The sequence below is a fragment of the Abramis brama genome, assembly GCF_963993115.1.
Source record: "Abramis brama genome assembly, chromosome: 22".
NCBI lineage: Eukaryota > Metazoa > Chordata > Actinopteri > Cypriniformes > Leuciscidae > Abramis > Abramis brama.
The window spans coordinates 6,164,921-6,185,538 of record NC_139984.1 but is presented as its reverse complement, the minus strand read 5'-3'; the positions used below and the strand labels follow the sequence as shown (position 1 = coordinate 6,185,538).

At 38.0% G+C, this 20,618-nt stretch overlaps 1 protein-coding gene across 2 annotated transcripts in view; it reads right to left on the bottom strand.

Moving 5' to 3' along the window:
• prdm5 (PR domain containing 5) overlaps positions 1-20,618 on the bottom strand; it is a 73,971-nt gene that overhangs the window by 14,320 nt on the left and 39,033 nt on the right. For both annotated transcript variants that reach the window (XM_084099687.1, XM_084099688.1), the window contains one exon: positions 4,771-4,856. In XM_084099687.1, the coding sequence (XP_083955813.1) occupies positions 4,771-4,856 (86 nt within the window). The remainder of the gene's footprint in view (positions 1-4,770; positions 4,857-20,618) is intronic.

Sequence of the window (20,618 nt, the reverse complement as noted above, 5' to 3'; positions counted from 1 at the left end):
GGAATCTGGCACAGCATATAATGAACCTCATTTGCATAGAAAGTCATGTTTGTTAAGAAAAAAACTGGCAATGACTTTTGAGTACACGAGGTGCATCGCTCTAGAGTGACGACAAAACCCGGAAGAGTAATTCGCCAGTGGTTTCCTCGAGATTCTCCAATTGTTTTAGTTTTTTTCATTTTATGAGTGAAATAAGGTCTGTGGTAAATATACGGTTTGCTCTACAGCATTAATGTGAATTTTGAAGCTATTATGTTTTTTTTTTAATAAAAAACGTATGTTTTTAACAAGTAACTAGGTAAGACAGTTTGGAGTATGTACAGTTTACGTTGTAGAACAAAATCGACAAGTACGAAATCGTATAGAAGTATCGTTAAGTTATGTTTACCACAAGCTTTGTTTTACTCATAAATTGAAAAACCCCATTATAAAACCCCATAGGAAAATCTTGAAGGATCTTGAAATCTTCCAGGTTTTGATGTCACGACTGCAGCCCTCTATTCCAACACAAGTATTTGTGTGATACAGGCCTAAATGGAAAGAAAGACCTGTCACTTAAGAGGATTAGCACAGTTCTGTCACTGCTTGTTCTCATTACCGCATCACGATTGCTTTGTTTTCATACGATGTCTTAATGGCTGTGTTTCTGTGCTGTGTCAGTCCACAGCTCATATGTTATGCTGCAGAATTACAGGATCACGGTCCATATTTGGCAAAGCGCTCTAATGATGTGCTGCGTCTGCTCTGCTTTCTTAGGTTTTCCTGGATTAACACTGATGTTGCCACTCTGTCTGTGTTATAAATCTGAGAGACACTGCTATTCTCAATAACTGGGGTAAAGATGGGAGAAATGATACAGTTCTTTCAGGAAATGATGTCATAAACATCCATGCCATCCATCATCAGATTTAGAACCATCATTCCAAAAATGATTTAGCTATATAGCAGATTCTATTCAAAGCGTTTCTTAGCTTCCACTATGAAATTTCTCCACCCAATCTTTGGTAGGTTCATTTACATAATAATTTGAAAATCGAGTTGGTGTGTGCAAACGTGTTTGGTTACAGGTAAATGTTAACAGCCATACCGACTCAAATCCCTGCTGTGTTGATGATATTACAACCTCTGCGAACATTACATAGTTTCAGAGGCTGTCATGGCCTTGGCACTGACCAATGAACTCTTTCTCACTTTCAATTCACATTGAAGAACTCACATACTGACAATTGTGCCACTTTTTCTTCACGCTGATGTGCCAAAATTGTGCTATAATATGTGAGACATTTCAGAACCAAATGTCTATTGATCACCCCTCATCCTTATTTTGGATCATCAGCATTTGGCTTTTACAGTAATAACAGGGATGTAAATATTTCAAAAACTCACATCTGTTAAATAAGTGGTGTAATGTGGGCTTAATCATGTGTCTGTTGCTGCTTTTATGTCATGCACCTGGACATGTCTGGAAACACACGCACGCACACACAGACACACACACACACACACACACACACAGATCAGGTGTTTATGTAGTAGCCTTTTCAGGCAGATGTTGAAGTAAGTGTATTGCTTGTGTTTTGTTCTGTGGTGAGGAGATGTTTCCTAATGACCCACTGCTGTGAACGTTAAAAATATCCACTGTTAAACACAACTTCAAAACTTGATTTTAACACAAGGATATAAAGATAAATTCACTATAGTTCCCTAGTATAATATCATATAATATCTTTGTGTATATAGTTTTGTTTAGTATATATTCTTAGTATAAAGTTTAAAAAAAAAAAACTCTCCACTTCAGTGCCACGTTATGGACTCTTTCTTTGCTATTGTTTGGTTTTCTTTAGTTCCTGTTTCCCTGCTCTGTTTAGTTTTGGTTTCCCTGGTTACTGATTATGTCCTTATTTGTTTCTATGGTTACTTATGAATTGCACCTGTCTCTCATTATGTTCGCCTTATATAGTATCCCTGTTATGTTCAATCCCTTATGGGTTTTTGTTTATGATTTGTGTGGTTACCGTTAATCCCTGCTTGACCTCCTGTGTTCCTCCTCAGTATTTTGGATGATAATAAAGACTGTCTACTTGAATCTTCGTCTTTGTGTGCACTTACCACAGGCCACATTCACAAAATAATTTTTAAGGAATCCATTAATTATTATTATTTAGTTTATTAAAATATACTTAAAAAATCAATATAAATATATTGCTATTGAAATAGCAGGGGTTCCCAAACTCTTTTGTCAGCTAAACCCCTTAGTAGTAGTAGTAGTATGTTTTATCTCAAATTATTACTGTTGTAAATTAAAAAAATACTGTAAAATAATATATATATATATATATATATATATATATATATATATATATATATATATATATACAGTGAGGAAAATAAGTATTTGAACACCCTGCTATTTTGCAAGTTCTCCCACTTGGAAATCATGGAGGGGTCTGAAATTGTCATCGTAGGTGCATGTCCACTGTGAGAGACATAATCTAAATAAAAAAATCCAGAAATCACAATGTATGATTTTTTAACTATTTATTTGTATGATACAGCTGCAAATAAGTATTTGAACACCTGAGAAAATCAATGTTAATATTTGGTACAGTAGCCTTTGTTTGCAATTACAGAGGTCAAACGTTTCCTGTAGTTTTTCACCAGGTTTGCACACACTGCAGGAGGGATTTTGGCCCACTCCTCCACACAGATCTTCTCTAGATCAGTCAGGTTTCTGGGCTGTCGCTGAGAAACACGGAGTTTGAGCTCCCTCCAAAGATTCTCTATTGGGTTTAGGTCTGGAGACTGGCTAGGCCACGCCAGAACCTTGATATGCTTCTTACAGAGCCACTCCTTGGTTATCCTGGCTGTGTGCTTCGGGTCATTGTCATGTTGGAAGACCCAGCCTCGACCCATCTTCAATGCTCTAACTGAGGGAAGGAGGTTGTTCCCCAAAATCTCGCAATACATGGCCCCGGTCATCCTCTCCTTAATACAGTGCAGTTGCCCTGTCCCATGTGCAGAAAAACACCCCCAAAGCATGATGCTACCACCCCCATGCTTCACAGTAGGGATGGTGTTCTTGGGATGGTACTCATCATTCTTCTTCCTCCAAACACGTTTAGTGGAATTATGACCAAAAAGTTCTATTTTGGTCTCATCTGACGACATGACTTTCTCCCATGACTCCTCTGGATCATCCAAATGGTCATTGGCAAACTTAAGGCGGGCCTTGACATGTGCTGGTTTAAGCAGGGGAACCTTCCGTGCCATGCATGATTTCAAACCATGACGTCTTAGTGTATTACCAACAGTAACCTTGGAAACGGTGGTCCCAGCTCTTTTCAGGTCATTAACCAGCTCCTCCCGTGTAGTTCTGGGCTGATTTCTCACCTTTCTTAGGATCATTGAGACCCCACGAGGTGAGATCTTGCATGGAGCCCCAGTCCGAGGGAGATTGACAGTCATGTTTAGCTTCTTCCATTTTCTAATGATTGCTCCAACAGTGGACCTTTTTTCACCAAGCTGCTTGGCAATTTCCCCGTAGCCCTTTCCAGCCTTGTGGAGGTGTACAATTTTGTCTCTAGTGTCTTTGGACAGCTCTTTGGTCTTGGCCATGTTAGTAGTTGGATTCTTACTGATTGTATGGGGTGGACAGGTGTCTTTATGCAGCTAACGACCTCAAACAGGTGCATCTAATTTAGGATAATAAATGGAGTGGAGGTGGACATTTTAAAGGCAGACTAACAGGTCTTTGAGGGTCAGAATTCTAGCTGATAGACAGGTGTTCAAATAATTATCTGCAGCTGTATCATACAAATAAATAGTTAAAAAATCATATATTGTGATTTCTGGATTTTTTTTTTTTAGATTATGTCTCTCACAGTGGACATGCACCTACGATGACAGTTTCAGACCCCTCCATGATTTCCAAATGGGAGAACTTGCAAAATAGCAGGGTGTTCAAATACTTATTTTCCTCACTGTATATATATATATATATATATATATTTGATAATTATAGTAATGAAATCTGCTGCAATGCTTAACTCTGAAACGCTGCGCATCTGACTATATAAATATTTATTTAAATTGCCTTTTATTTGATAATCACACTATATTGCGAATATCATGCAGCCAAGTTTATTTATTTTAATTTTACATTATCAATTATTAGTTTTTCATCAACACACAAACCTCATGCAGATCCCTCATGAAACCCTGTACTGTATTATTAATACTACTGTACTGTAAAAAAAAAAAGATTATTTAATATACTACTACTACTACTACTACTAATAATAATAATAATAATAATAATAATAACAATAATTTTATTTTACAGAACAACAGTAAAATTACAATACTAATATTTATGGCTATCTTAATTTCTTTGCTTTCAAAAGTTAAACCATAGCGCTTTTATTTTGAAGGAAAACCACAGGGAGACATTACAGCTTCTCTATTGGTTTTAAACAACAGGTTTTAAACAAATTAAATGATTCTCAAAATGAATTTGGGAAGATGGTTACCACATTTGTCACATTATAAGTGACCCAAACTGATTAGATTCGAGACACTGAAAACACCAGATTGTGAGACAAAGTGCTGTGCTTCACAACTCAAATTGCATGTTTTTTTGAGCTAAGAAGATCTTTCACGTACATGCACAAGCAGAGGAATGCAAAGGCAATGGACAAATCAGTGAAAGAGAGATGGAGAAGTGGATGTACATTGGTAAGTAAATGTGTGCATGTATGTGTGTAGTCTTACCCGAGTGTGTGTACGTATGTGCATTTTAAGGCCGTCGTTCTTGCTGAAGGCCTTGTCACAGTATGGGCACTGATACGGTCGCTCACCTGAAGACAGACAAACAACAGACTTTCAAAAAACAGCTCACTGATAGACATCCAAACACATCTGCTTAATGTGTACAAACAAATAAATCATTATTAGGAAGAAAATAGGACACATATTTTACTTCACACTGATATATAATATAACAGCAAAATGTTATAAGAGCATCAAAGAGTCAATTCTACATCCTTCAGGAACTACTCTACCATGTGACCAAATTTCAAGATATTACAATTTCAAAGCACTTTGGCGCAGACATGGTGCTGTTAACAAGACACCGTTGACTGCTACTGATGACAATAAGGAGATGGGGCGGCACTAGTCGCGTTTCCATTACTCTTCAAATTGCGAATTGAAAATTGAAAATATGCCCCCCAAAAAAAGTTTTTTCGCATTTACAGATCACCTGGCATTCGTAAAAGTCAATCATTCTTTAAAGAAGGTACGGTATGTTTGAACAGAAGATCAGACGGAGTTCTTTGATAAACTCATAAAGTATTACAGGAATACTGGATTCTAAACAACAAAGAAATGCCACAATTGATCAAGAGCTTGAAGCAGAAGGAGGGAGAAACACCTCATATTTGCTGCTCACAAGTATAAGGGGCTTTCCTCGCCATTAATGTTGGATAACACGCCTATGTCTCCTTCCATCAAAAATAATGGCTAGTGGTGGCTGAGATATACGTAAACCCATAGATATCATATATAAACGCTAGATGTCTTATGGCGCAGTCACTTCCGGCATCACCGTTCGGCCATCTTACCACAGTGAAGCTGTGAAATAGGTGAGTGATCAGCACGCACACAAATCCTCATATCTCGCTGAAATATTGACGGATTTACAAACGGTTTGGTTTCTTACAAACGTTATTAACGTGGCTATAATTCCGAATGCTTGAACATGTATGTTATAATTATTCCTATGTATGCAGTGTATGTATGTAGTGTCATAACTACATCTCTGACGTTTATAACAAACCAAACCGTTTGAAAATCGGTAGAAAATTTAGCAAGTTATGGTTATTTAAAAGTATATGCACCATTAAACGAGTGAGCGAGCACACTGTGGCAAGATGGCCGCCACGTGCGGACGTCGACCTCCATTGGCCAGCAGCGCGCACGAGACATCTAGCCTTTATATATGATATCTATGCGTAAACCTACCAGCATCTGTGCCACGATTTTTGGAAGGACTTATCGCAAGAGTATAAAATGACGTTTAGTCGCAGAACATTGGTTAATGGAAACGCCGTCATTTCGCAATTTTTTTTTTTATCGACATATAGAAAATATCGCAAAAGTTTTGTGCAAATCTGTAATGGAAACGCTGCTAGTCACTCGTTCCGTCATACTACTGCATAACATCTGACCCTTACATCTAAGCCAGTGTTGGTATAAAGACACTTGAACTGGAGAAGATGTCCATGTCGAAAAAGGCGGGGCTGCAGAGCCACACCTACCTATGACATCATCATCATCATGGACCAATGGTGGTTCGAAGGTGTTTAACAGCTGGAGCTTTGGCAAGTGGTTTTGAACTTCCAAAACGAACTCCAAACGAATTTCATTGTGGCCTGATTTTTTTTCTTTTTGTGAAATGACATCACACCAGTTTGTTCGTAAATTTCGCTTGAAGTATATTGGTGACTTAATTCAGTTACTTGGATGCTAGAATACGTTTCCAAAAGTAAGACTCGTAAACAAAGACCATGACGTGGCAGTGGCATGATTCTTTTTGGGGTATTTTTTAGTAACACAGTCAGTTACGTCATTGTTCAAGTCAGTTGGTTTTAACAGAACTCCACAGATCTCCATCTGAGGAAGAGTGCCAACTGTCTAATTGGTGATCAAGGCACATTACGGCATCACGATCACTCTTAACGTTCTGCACCACTGGAATCAAAGCTTGGAAAACAAACTGGAATCTTCTGCCTTTTTGGATTGAGAATGTTTTGATGCCAGGCATAATTCGGGTTTGGAACGGGAAACTTGGCACAGAACTTCGGAATCTGCATAATATTAAGGGCTCCAATATGTTGTGGTATTCAGTGCAGAATGTGTATTGTGCACAGAACCAGCTAAATAAAACACATTTGATGACTTACTTTGAGGGTATAAATGCTGCATCTTAAGGCTGAATAACTTTTGTAAAAATGTGTTCCACATATTTGATTGCAAATACCTTTTTTAGCCCAAGATCAAGCTGCATATTGACATTTCAATCAGATATATATTTATGCAAACAGAGTAGGCTTTAATCTTTATGAATGCAAACATATATAAGCAATTTGGTCCAAAGAGGGTCTAGATATATGCTGCCTGATCTCTGACTACATAAAGTCTGGAATAATGTGTCCACAAGGAATTTAAAATATAAAACAGGATTTCCAAATCAATACTTCATGTGTCTTTAGATTACCGGTCTTCCTCTCCAGAAATGTAAAACCAAACACACAGGGTTTTTGTGTCTCTATCTCCACCATCTTGAACCGCAGAGACCTGAAGTGGGAGGAGCCGGTTAGGCCACGCCCCTCAGCGGATCAAAGAGGTGCTGAGCTGAATGGGAGAGATGCTATCGGAGCGCGCTCGGTATCACCACAAAGGAGGAGTGACAAGCTGTCAATCAGAGAGCGGACCAACACGTGGGTCTGCTTAAGATAAAGCTGATCCAGGTTGCAGATAGCAGAGCAGTTATGATTGCCGCTCTGCAATCCTGCAGTGTGAGGTAACAAACACTGCTTCGCTGGAAGCCCAATTTAGTAGTTTAGCCAAAAAAAATACTACTAATTAACATAATATCAAAATTGCATTGCAATGTGAATTCTATAAGTATTACACATTACTATAATTTATTACAATAACCTCTGGTTTCACAAACAAGGCATAGGGCGATCTCCAATCTCTGTGTGTGAGTGATGTCTGTGCGCTTCAATGAAAGCAGGCATTAATATAGAACATGATTAAACTGACTGGAACTACCTGTGCATTAAACAGTTTTAATGCACATCTTCCAGCCAATCAGAATCAAGCATTCAGACAGAAACATAATATAAATAAAAAATAATTTATCCGTGTTACAAATTAATTTTATTTTCTGGTTTTCTTCAAATAAGTCAAGAAGGCCTTATTTGACTGAGTTTTACCTAATGAATGCCTAAGTACCACTTGAAAAGGCGCAGAAAGTCTTACATCAACAACAATGCAGCCATTCCACACAATTCCACTGATTTTTGCCACATAGTCAGTGCAGAAAAAGCAATAAAACGCACAGATAATTTCTTATGAGTGTAATTACAACATGGACACTACAATGTAAAGTGTGATCAGGCAGTGGCATACTTTAAATAATGTGGTTAAATTCGCAATAAATGAAAATGGGACATCTCTCCATAGATTAAGGCCTGTTTCACACGGGTGTCTGCAGCATGTGTGTGCTGTAAGTGACGTGTAATTCATTTCAGTGCACATATTAACAGGCTAGAGTAGTCTGCACTCATAAGGCATAGCAGAAACAGGGGCTAAACTGCAAATGAGTTTCAGTGCTGAAAGCTATTTACAGTGAGTCACATGCTGAACTGAATAAATAAAAAAATGCAATGTAAAAATGCAATACAAATCTCTTTACTGACACAATCTTTTGTAATACATGCTGTTCTGAAGCAACCCATCTGTCTATTACCATTTGTATATTGGATCCTAATGTATCCAAATTAGATTTCATGGTAATCAAGTTAGCAAAACTTCTGAATGGCCCACTCCTGATGTTAAAACTGTTACCCTGGGAGAAATAATAATAATATTTGAAACAATTTTCACTAAATTTTCACAATTATTACAAAGAATTGGCAAGTAACACATTGAATTAAACATGACATTTTTATGTAGAAAGACTAAAATTGTATTTTCTTGTAGAACGTACTCTAAAAATCTTTGTTTTATTTACAATTTTGAAAATTGCAGATTATTAGTGTTGTAACCCAAATATAAATTATTTTTCTTTATACAGCCACAGGTACAGGCTGCAATATTTGACTTGACAGAAAAAGAAAAAGAAACTTTCCGTAGAAGTAGAAACTTTACGCCAATGCCCCCTATAGTGGCACTTATAATGAAGTAGAGAACGTAATGCATATACTGTGCATTATATTGTGTTGTCTGATGGATTTATTTTTAAAATCAGGACTATGTGACGTACAAAATAGGCTTTGCATGATGTCAGCAAAAAGATTTCCCCACATAAGACACAGAGTTAGAGATAAAAGTTTAGCTCATTGGCACAGTTTCAGTCGCTCTGGCATGTTGTGTAGGAATTATTTAGAGAGTTTCGGAAAAGACGTAAAATATCAGGCTCACATAACCGTGAGATCCAGCTGTCACTAGCAGGAAGCAGAGAGAAGCCCAGGCACGTGAAACAAAGCTCTATTCTCATTACAGGCCTTTCTGGGCTAATGAAATAAGGGTTTTCTGGATGGAGAATGGCTCCCTTTGGAATAGGTAATGCGTCTGGCAATTGGGGCAGCCCCACAGAGAAACGTGAAATGGCAAAACATAACTTAATAAGACACTGCCTTCAGAGAGATGCCAATTGCTGTGTTCCTGTGTGTGTCCTGATTGCGCAACAATCCAGTTTCTAATTCGCTTTCTTGTCAATGCAATCTCTTGAGGGAATATTTGTTGGATCAAGAAAAAGAAAACGTACGTAGATTAATTAGATAAACGAAGAGATTGGCGAGGGAAAATGTATGCTGCCCTTTGAATAATAAGGTTAATTAGCTCAGCTTCAGGGGGAATGCACATGTAAGATGTTCATTAAACATGAGACCGCTCTCCAAACGAGTCTGCCGAGGCTTTACAAATGATCCGTTATGGTGCTTATTTGATGGTGACAAGCTTCCCTTGTACACCTCCAAAATATGGATGTAATGCACAGTGTAAAAACCAATGCGAGCCACTTAGCATAGTTCTTCTTTACGTGAAAAAAACCCTGCGCCTTCCACATACTCCAAAGCAACTTCCTCCTGGAGCCACCGACCCTCATCTATAAGACCAGCTGCATGTGCTCATGACTGCTTTTAGGACAACATGGAAAATAAACAACCTTATACAACTCTATACAGGTGAAACTCGAAAATTTTGAATATCGTGCAAAAGTTCATTTATTTCAGCAATTCAACTTAAAATGTGAAACTAATATATTATATAGGCTCATTACATGCAAAGTGAGATATTTCAAGCCTTTATTTGTTATAATTTTGTTATGCATGTTATTTTCTATATAATATATTAGTTTAACCTTTTAAGTTGAATTACTGAAATAAATTAACTTTTGCACGATATTCTAATTTTTCGAGTTTCGCCTGTACATGATGACGTTTTTTGTATGTGCATCTTGAAACCAGTCTTCACCAGCTGCATCTTAAAACCACATATCACATCCCCAACTATCTCTCGAGATTCAGTGGTTTCCTCCTGTATTTCGGTGTGTATTTCTGACATCAGGAAACGTCCTCACCCTGTAAAAGCTATTTATAACCATTGCGTCCATTGCATTTGTCTTGCATGGTTTGACGCTAATTTGCAACTTTCATTGACAATGTCGGTGTCGGTTTACAGGTCAGGATGTTGACAAACATGAAAATGTCCTTCGCAGATGTGCTTGAGTACACCAAGAGGAATCCATCATGTATGTAACAAGTAGGGTATTGGGTTAGAGCTTATCTTAGCCTGAAGGACCTCTGTAGAAGACATTAGAAGAGGGATCCAACAAGACAGGGTTCAGCCCCGGACCCTGGGTCAAGGGATTTGAGCATCTGTCAGGTCTGTAAAACAGGGATTAGCTCAGGACAAAAAGAGCCTGTGCTTTCATAAGCAGATGGTATTGAGGAGGACCGTTCCTGGCTGAAGTTCTGCCGCTTCTTCCAACAGTCTGACGGACTATTGTCTTATAATAGGAGTCTCCAATATGCGGAGACATATCAAATACATCATGGCGCATTCCCTTTAGGATATTGGTCTACACCGAGAGCAGCACTTAGCTCCACACAACAGTATACATGGGTGTTCGTACAAAAAAAAAAGTGTTTTAAAGAAGACACACCTCAAAAACACCTTAACTTTGCTTTATAGTTGTTTTTGAACGTAAGAACACATCATGGGTTGCGTTTCACCTACAACGACACAACTCTCTGCTTAACTACTGTAGTACGATGCACTGTTGAAATCAACTAGCTAGTTACGTCTGTTTCCCGAAACCATATTGTCGCAAATTGGTCGTTCAACCACGTTGTTTGATGATGTCACGAACTTGGTGGAGTTATAACTTCTTTTAATGAATCGTCTGAGATCAAATTAATACTAGACTTTAAATAAATTGCTATAAATTACGGGCATGGCATCTGAGGACTGTTTCTCATTTTTCTCAGTTATTTTGTTTATTTCCAGATTCAATCATAGGCTCGTTCTTACGTACTAGAGCACGTTCACACATGCGCACTCTTCAAAAACGACGCTTTAAATCTTTTGACAAACTAAAAGACGTAAATGACATTTGTATGTTTTCTAAATAAATGATACAGATTGTTCTGAATGTCAGCTTGCTTATTTAGCTCAAGATAAGGATTTATTGAGTCCACATGTCATGCAAACAAGAAACTCGGCTTCTAACCACAGCTCGAGAGCTGTCGTTCCAAACACACAACTTTGAAATGCTTTTTGCTAATGTTCATTGGAACTATGTTTTCGGGAAACACCGACTCGTTGAACTGCTGATAACAACAGAACTTGCGACCATAGTTGGCTAACGATGCTTTTGGGAAACGCACCCCTGTGTGAATGGTCCCTAAGAGTGTGTTGTCTTGATAGTTGTTGGATTTAGTACTAAAAGTAAAAGTCTTCTAGTAGAAATAGGAGCCACACCGATATTACAATTCTAGACGATAACGATAAGATGCTAATTATTTTCATGTTATGGCAGATGACAGACAAATGGCTAATATTAAAATTCTATTTAAAACTATTTTGCCAAAAACTAAAATAAATTGCTTTAAATGCTACAAGTGAAAGACATCCCGACATGTAAATGTAAAGTATAAAAAAGAAATTCATTTTGAGATTTGATAAAGATTAAATGTAACATTGATCACTAGATGATGGCAAAGTGAGTCTACTCACATAAATTGGGTAAATTAGAATGCACAATTATATATATATATATATATATATATATATATATATATATATATATATACACACACACACACAGATATGAACTCTCTACTATTGGTCAATAACCAATACAGTACAGATGTTTAATATATATATATATATATATATATATATATATATATATATATATTACACATTCTTACTTTGAAGGGAAATATTATTAAGAGATATATTTCACCCAAACATGAAAATCCTGAACTCAATATACTCCAGCTCATGTCATTGAAAAACTGTATGCCTTGTATATTTTTCTGACCATGCATTGGAAGTTAAGGGGCTCCAATTTTGATTGTTTCCCAACATTCTTCAAAATATCTTGTTCTGCTGAAATTAATACAGGTTTGGAGTGGCATGGCCTCTTTTGCCTTGGGCCGATAAGTATCCACACAGTAACAGGTTAAAAAACGACTCATAACACTGTAGTGTAGTGGTGGCATATGCAAACATAACTCGCTTCAAAACATAACTTCTTCCAAAACTGTGAAAATCGACTCGTTATTTTGATTTATCTAGTGGATCACTATCTGAGACCTAGTGTGCGGAAAGGGGGCTAACTGATTTAGCATGTGTTGTAATGCGACACCGTCTTTGTGTGACCCGAATGTCTCTGCTCTCTTTCCAGATCCCCGGCGGTCCCCTGTGGCCCCAGACACCCCCGTCTGCTAATCGATCCGTTTGGCACCCCCCTCATGTGAGAGTGTGTGTGTGTGTGTGAGTGTCTGGTGAACAGATGGTTGTCCCTGTCACATGCCGAGCATTGTGCTGGTGTTATGGGGAGATCTTTGTAGCTCAGGGCCTTCAGTATGAAAGACATTAGGCCTGTCCATCACACACTCCATCCTGGCTTCCTTTTTTCATTCCAACATCCAAAACAGACTCACCCATGCAAGTTAACACATTCACACACACACACACACAGTAAATGTAGGCTTGAATGCCGCCGGGTACGGACCAGCAGACTGGAATGGTGCAGTAATACAATATTGATCGGTTCTGACCGATAAGTGATTGACTTTGATCAGTCACAGACACACCCAATCACTTCATACTTGACCTGGTGATTACTGACAGACCTTCACAACTAATGCTGCTGCCGCCACACATGCTTAAACGTTACCATGTACAACTGTGTTCAGTACACGTATGCAAACTTACACACACTGCCGCCCAGAATGGTTGACTAGTCAGTGAATAGTGACTTTTTTTAGTGAGAGGTGCTTTAAATTAAATTAAAAGGCAAACTATGTAAGCTTTTTGGATTCAAATATCCAAAAACCACAAGAAAAATTTTATATATTTTGTTGAGTTGTGTACTTACATTATCCCAGATGTTTCTAAGAATGTTTAAATCCAAAGAAATAAGCAGTTTTAACCAGGACACGGACCGCCGATCAATGTCACTGAATAGTGACTTTTTTAGTGAGGTGCTTTAAATGAAATTAAGTGTTTTGATTTATTGGTGAATGTTTTCACGTGCTGACAGTCTAAAGGAATGTTCACAACACGAATGTACGGCGCAAAAATTTGAACCAGTTTGGACAAGCAATTTGTCTTTTTGGCCCAATATGGGAAAAAATGGCAAACATTGGGAATTAAGATGCAAAGTCACTCTCTGACAGTAGGTGGCGCTTATGGAACAATTTGTCGTGATGTATATCAAAAAACACCAAACAACACAAATAACAGTGGCCCTGTCCCAAATGGCCATTGCGTGCATTTGTCCGTTAAAGGATTAATTCACTTCAGAATTAAAATTTCCTGATAATTTACTCACCCCTATGTCATTAAAAATGTCTTTCTTTCTTCAGTCGAAAAGAATTTAAGGTTTTTGAGGAAAACATTCCCAGATTTTTCTTCATATAGTGACTTCAACGGGTATCAACGGGTTGAAAGTCCAAATTGTAGTTTCAATGCAGCTTCAAAGGCTCTACACCAGGGTTCCTCAAACTCGGTCCTGGAGGGCCACTGTCCTGCACAGTTTAGCTCCAACACTGATCAAACACACCTGAGCAAGCTAATCAATGTCTTCAGGATCACTAGAAACTCACAGCTAGGTATATAACCAGTGTAATCCTATGAGAAGAAAAGATTTCAATTATTAAATAAATAAATTAAATATATCTCACTTTACGTTTGTGGTGGGTTTCGAGATTGACCATTATTTTTCCTTGCATGAAAAACTTTGGGAGTCCCTAATTTAAACAACCCTCCAACTAATCAACGTTGAAAAAGCTTAGCTATGCATAGTCCAACTCCCAAAGCTGTCATCAGACCAATCAACAGTGGCAGCTACAGTAACTGAGGAAAAATATTTCCCAAACACATCTTGAATCTGAATTCATTCAAGTGGAAAAAGCTGTTCTGTTGTTTGGATCCAGTAGTAGGCAGTTCAGTAGAGATGTTTATATCGCACACATACTTAGTTTTACTAGACACGATGGGTTTCACTTTCCAGATGTGGATGGACAGTGTGTGTGTGTGTGTGATTGTCTAAGTGAGCACTCTTAGACTACTGTGAGGACACAGACTCCTGCAGTGAGAACATCCCAAAGAATTACCCATCACTACACACACACACACACACGCGTGCCTCGGCTTCCTTTAGATACATGTGCAGAACTTCCTACAGCTGTTCCATAACATTTCATTCTGCTATCCTTACACATCTGAGCACCATAAACATGCCACTCCAGCCCTGAGATAATACGGCTTCATCTCCTCAAGGTTTAATTGTTGTGTGAAATCACTTATCGGATGGAAATCAAGTAAAACCCCGTCTTAAATCAAGCGGAAACCTTTTGGCTTTGGATCGATATAAAGTCTGGATAGCTTATTCTGGATAAGAACCGCCCACTGCAGTATAATCTATACATCTCATTGTATATAGATATTCAGTATATTTGATTTAGTGTCTTTTAGTTTGTCAGGAGAATAAAAAGATGTATAAGAAATGTATAAATGTGAACCCTGGAGTATGACATAAGAGGAAAGCCGCGATTGAATCAGATCTGTAAAAAAAAACAAAAAAAATAAAATAAAAAAAAACAACAGAGAACAAAAAAACGGGAGTAGTCCACAGTTTCCATGTTCGTTATTTAAAGAAATAATCTGATATTAACTCAATTACGAACCAATTAACTGGCAGAAGTCATTGCTTTACCACCTGCATGATGCCATTAACGACAGTTCTACTGTTGAACCAATGTGGTTTGAACGACGGATCTGCGAAAAATTTAACCAGCTACTCACGACTGATAACATAATTTACATACATAACCTAATTTCTCCAACAATGCATCCCACTATGGCAGTTAAGCAGATAGTTGTTGTTGTACATTACATTCATCCCAGTTTGTTTTGTTTTTAACTCTTTCCCCACCAGCATTTTTTGTTAAAAAGTTGCCAGCCACTGCAAGCATTTTTGATAATTTTCACAAAATGTTCATGTCCCCCAGAATATTTTGTTGTATGAATATCTGAACATGCAATCTATCTATCTATCTATCTATCTATCTATCTATCTATCTATCTATCTATCTATCTATCTCTCTCTCTCTATATATATATATATAAGAAAGAACAGAGCCTCTGCTTTTTAACAAAAAATGCATTATTTTTTTTTATCAACACTTGGATGTGGGTGTGAGTTTAATTTAAAAAAAGAAACATTTTGAGCACATTTTGTTGAAGACTACATCCAGATTGGATTCAGACCGATGATAAAAACACAGATGGAGTCCATCAACACCCCTAAAGCTTCACAGTCCTGTAGCTCGTCCTGGGTTGACGTTTCATTCAGTAACATTAGGCAGTTTTGATTTATATGCTGTTTAAAGTTGATGATCGCGATGAAGCTTACATATGTTATCGCTTGTTACTGCTTCTTCTTCACCTGTGTTTTGATCAGGAGATTCGGTACTCTTTCAGAGGATGTGTAATAGCGCCCCCTACCGTATAACAGTGAAACACACAGAAAGACAGAAATGTTTGTCAATGGCGGGGAAACGTTGTCTCATAAATGACAGAAATCTCTGTCAATGGCGGGGAAAGAGTTGAGTGTTATTTAGGGGTGTGTTTATCATAAACAGTTGATATCACAATAACACACGTTGCAAAACAAATCAAAAGTAAAGCATGCATGTGCAGACTGCACAACACTGAAGAAATGATCAGAAACTGTGTATAAACAGTCAGAATTTCCACCCGTCCAGAAGTAATAAGCACTGACTACTTTATGGACACACAATATGTCTGACAACGTGAAAGAAGAATTTTGTGTGACTAAAGCCATAGTAACATAGAAAGATTTCACGCAATGAACCTCGCAAACCCTGACAAATCCAGGGATCCGTTCACTCTGAGAAACGCTCGTTCTGAGACCAGTATCCTGTAAACATATCTTTATTTTCCAGTGGGCTGATTAAAAGCTGTGCACGGTGCACCCCGATCCCCGGAAATCACGGAAAGCCAACCCATTAAATTGGAATCAGACGGGATTTTGAGAAAGCTATTGTCATTATTGTGTGTAACATCCATCAAGCGTTCAGTGAGCGGTCCATGGGCGCCTGAGGCTCAGACTAGTGGAACGCCACACTCCTGCTGTTTTACATGGATTGTAATACCTTATTTGTGCAGTACCTCCCTGATCCTGTTCTCTAATACAGAAGGGCATGATACAGATTTTTGGTAGAAAAGAAATGTGGATAAGGAATATTGCTAGTACACTAGTCAAGTTGGCCTGTATAGTTGCTCTGATGTAGGTTCATGTCCACCAGACACTGAACATTTCTTCTGTGTATTACAAGTATATTGTTCATAGTCCGACAGAACTTGCCTAGAGATGGTGACCAGTAGAGAGAGTACAGTGATACAATTTGCTGTCTCAGGGAATCCATGAAAAGCTTACAAGATTGTACCTATAGAATTTTCAAAGTTAATGTGTTAACGTTACATGTTAAAGCTGCAGTGCAATCGATTTTGCCAAAACTGCACGTTACTCGGAAAGGAACATTGTTCTGGTGAGTACGTGAGTTGGGCTTTGGCTCAGAAAAGAAAAATATGATGCTGTAAGGTGCAGATATCATTTTATCAGAGCAAATTACAGTAACGATGCCAAAAATATCTCCCTTTTAAAAGAAAAGACATAACGTAAAAAATAAACAAATACCTGTTCATAACATAGAAGAGACAAATATCTGTGTAACAACGTCTTTCTTCCACTTTTGCTCAGCCTCTGACTCACTGAAAGCTGTATAAAAATATATAAATGATAAACAAAGTAAATAAAAATGAATGAACAGAAACAAGTTTAGGTGGAAGTGCTAAAAGTACTTAAAAAAACTGGAAAATGGGAATAAATAAAAACTAAAACAAAAAATTCAAATAAAAAAATAAAATAAATAGTAATATAAAAAACAAAAACTCATAAAAATGACAAAACCAGAAAAAAATGACTAAATTAAATTTGAAAAATGAATGCTGAAAATATAACTAATTCAAAATATCAATCAAAAACTATAATAGTATAAAATACTATTAAAATAACAGTGTTTGATTACACTATTTTAAGGTGACAGTTGCATTGTTTAGGGTTAGTTTGGTTTAGGGTTAGTTGTAATTATGCATCATTTACTGTTATTAGTATAGTAAGTCCATGTAGTAATGTATAACTACATCACCTTAAAATAAAGTGTTACCCAGTGTTTTGTACTAGATCTTCAACCATTGTAAACCTACCAGATTAGATAATATTAGTACTAAATCTGCTAGAGTTTGTCTAGTGAAAAACCATCAAAATATGGCATGCTACATTCAAGACAAACAACATTAACCACACAGCGGCAGCCAGAAAGTAGGTGGAAAACCAAACCAAACAGGATGCAAGACAGACGAAGGACTTTTCTAGTTAATGTCAGAGAAGCGTGTTCAGCTCATGGCTAATGTGTCGTGTCACTTTCACCAACGACCATCAATAGCATGAGCACTGACCTCATGGCTGAACTACTTTCACTGATGAGGGCACTAGACTAATGTGGCTTGATCTGTCCTGAGGGCAAACGCATAGGCTTTTCCACACATGCACACCTTGTACATTGTGGCTGTACAATGAGTCTTTTCAGTTTCACGTAAATGAGATGTAAAACCGGGGCAACTTTAGCTTCTCCCAGACCTTGACACTTCACATGATGTCATTCAGCCCTTCACATTCCATAAGTGTTTCCTTCAGGTCCTCCTGCATTCCTCCTGCCAACGGCACCGCGCTAACCCAGCGGGGTGTGCAAACTAAGACACGCATACATGCAGACAGAACATCCATTCACGCCGGGGACCTTGGATCTGTTTGGATGGTGTTTTTAGCTCGACCTTTAAAGAGAAACACCCATTCCATCTTAAATCAGCCCTGTCTCCATCGACTTTGAACTTCTGTTCTGTATTTGGCAATCTTTAAGGCCGTGACGCACCAAGCCGATGGCCGGCCCAGCATTAAGCGTCTGTAGGCCTAGTTTCTGTGGTGGGTTTGGCACCGGTGGGACTAGTCGGATTACTATCGCCATCTTATCGTCCGATTGAGCAAGTTGAAGTGCCGACGGTGAGAGAGATCACTCTGGGGTGTGTTTCCCAAAAGCATCGTTAGCCAACTATGGTCGCAAGTTCTGTTGTTATCAGCAGTTCAACGAGTCAGTGTTTCCCGAAAACATAGTTCTAACGAACATTCGCAAACAGCATCGCAAAGTTGTGTGTTTGCAACGACAGCTCTCGAGCTGTGGTTAGAAGCTGAGTTTCTTACAGGTATATCCTTCAATACATCCTTATCTTGAGCCAAATAAGCAAGCTGACATTCAGTACAATCTGCATCTTTTATTTAGAAAACATACAAATGTAATTTACATCTTTTAGTTTGTCAAGAGATTTAAAGCGTCGACCAACTTGCGACAGTATGGTTTCAGGAAACAGTCGTGACTAGCTTGATTTCTTCAACGATGCATCGTACTACTTTTTTACAACAAAAATGAACCATCACTGAACTTACTTAAGCAGGACTGTGATGCTGTTTTCTTCTGGAAACAAACTTTGTTGTATTATTTTCCTGTTATCTCTGTAAAGCTGCTTTGATACAATCTGTCTTGTAAAAAGCACTATATAAGTAAAGGTGACTTGACTTGACTATGGTAGTTAAGTTACGTCGTTGTATGGGAAACGCACCCCTGATTTAGCTTAGCGAAGCAATGCACAAAAGGAAAAATAAAAGTGATTAAAGCAAGCAAATGGCAAAGTCAAGACAGCAAACATAGAAGGATCTTCTCATATTTTCATATCCACAGTGCTAGCTTTTTTTCTGGTTTCTATTTTTGAATGCAGATTACAGATTACAGCCACCCTACCCACCGAATTCAGTTCTCTGTGCCTGAAAGGTCAAATACTGACACAGGTGTCAGAGTTGACTATCATGTGGAGTATCTCACGTAAATACAGTGGGTTGTGGCTTAAGGGCGTGTGTCCATCAAAGTGTTTTTTCACGCGGCTAGCATATTTTTTCTATTGTTTTCAATGGGAGCGCCACATTTTTAAAACGGCATGAGCGTAACGAGGCACTGAACGTCTTTTTCACGCTGAAGCGCTGAGCGCTCTGCGTTTTTTACTGGTCACCGAGAGTTGAAGAATGTTCAACTTTGGGTAAAACACAGCGCTCATCACTGTCACTTTTTACCCAACCGTCCAATCACAGTGGAGGAGGGGCGGGACTAATACCACACCAACCAACCGCCACATTCTGCTTGTACAACGTCAACAGAGGACAACAACAAGCACAATAACGGAACAAAGTCATTTAAAACAAGAGCCAGAGAAAATACATTACATTGTATCAACATTTTAATATAGAATCAACACAGAAACAAAATATGTGTGAAATGAGATACTAGTAACACTTTCGCGGATATTCCGTATCACAACAAGCAAAGTGTCTCAACTGAAAAAAAACGTTCTCAAGCGCCCACAGCTAGGCGTTTTCAGCTGGCTAAAACGCTTTGGTGGACACACGGCTCAAGTGAACATAAACAGCTCGGTGAAAACCGGATATGTGTCAGTATTTTAGATCCTAGGTCTTAAAGTGACAGCAGCCTAAAATACCTGTCTGTGTCATTAATGTTAATCAAACAACAAAAAATGTTAAGTAAATGTATACATGTTAAATAAACCCACTGTACCTGAAAAAAAAACATAGCTTATGTAATTTGTAACTATCATATTTGTCCTATTGTTTGTAATTTGCTTCTTTGTTCTTTTTTATGTAACGAAAGTAAAATAACAACCAAGTTGAAAATTTGGGGAACTTTTTCGCCCTCACGTGAAACACTCGATCATGCGGATTATTATTTATTATTATTCATTCCAAACCTGTATGATGTTATTTTATTTCTCTAGAATGCAGAATTGAATAGAATTTTACAACTTTGATGGAGGGGAAGATTAACCAGTGAACAAATTATAGACTATTGTTCACAAAAAAAACTATTACATGTCTTCAGAAGACTTGG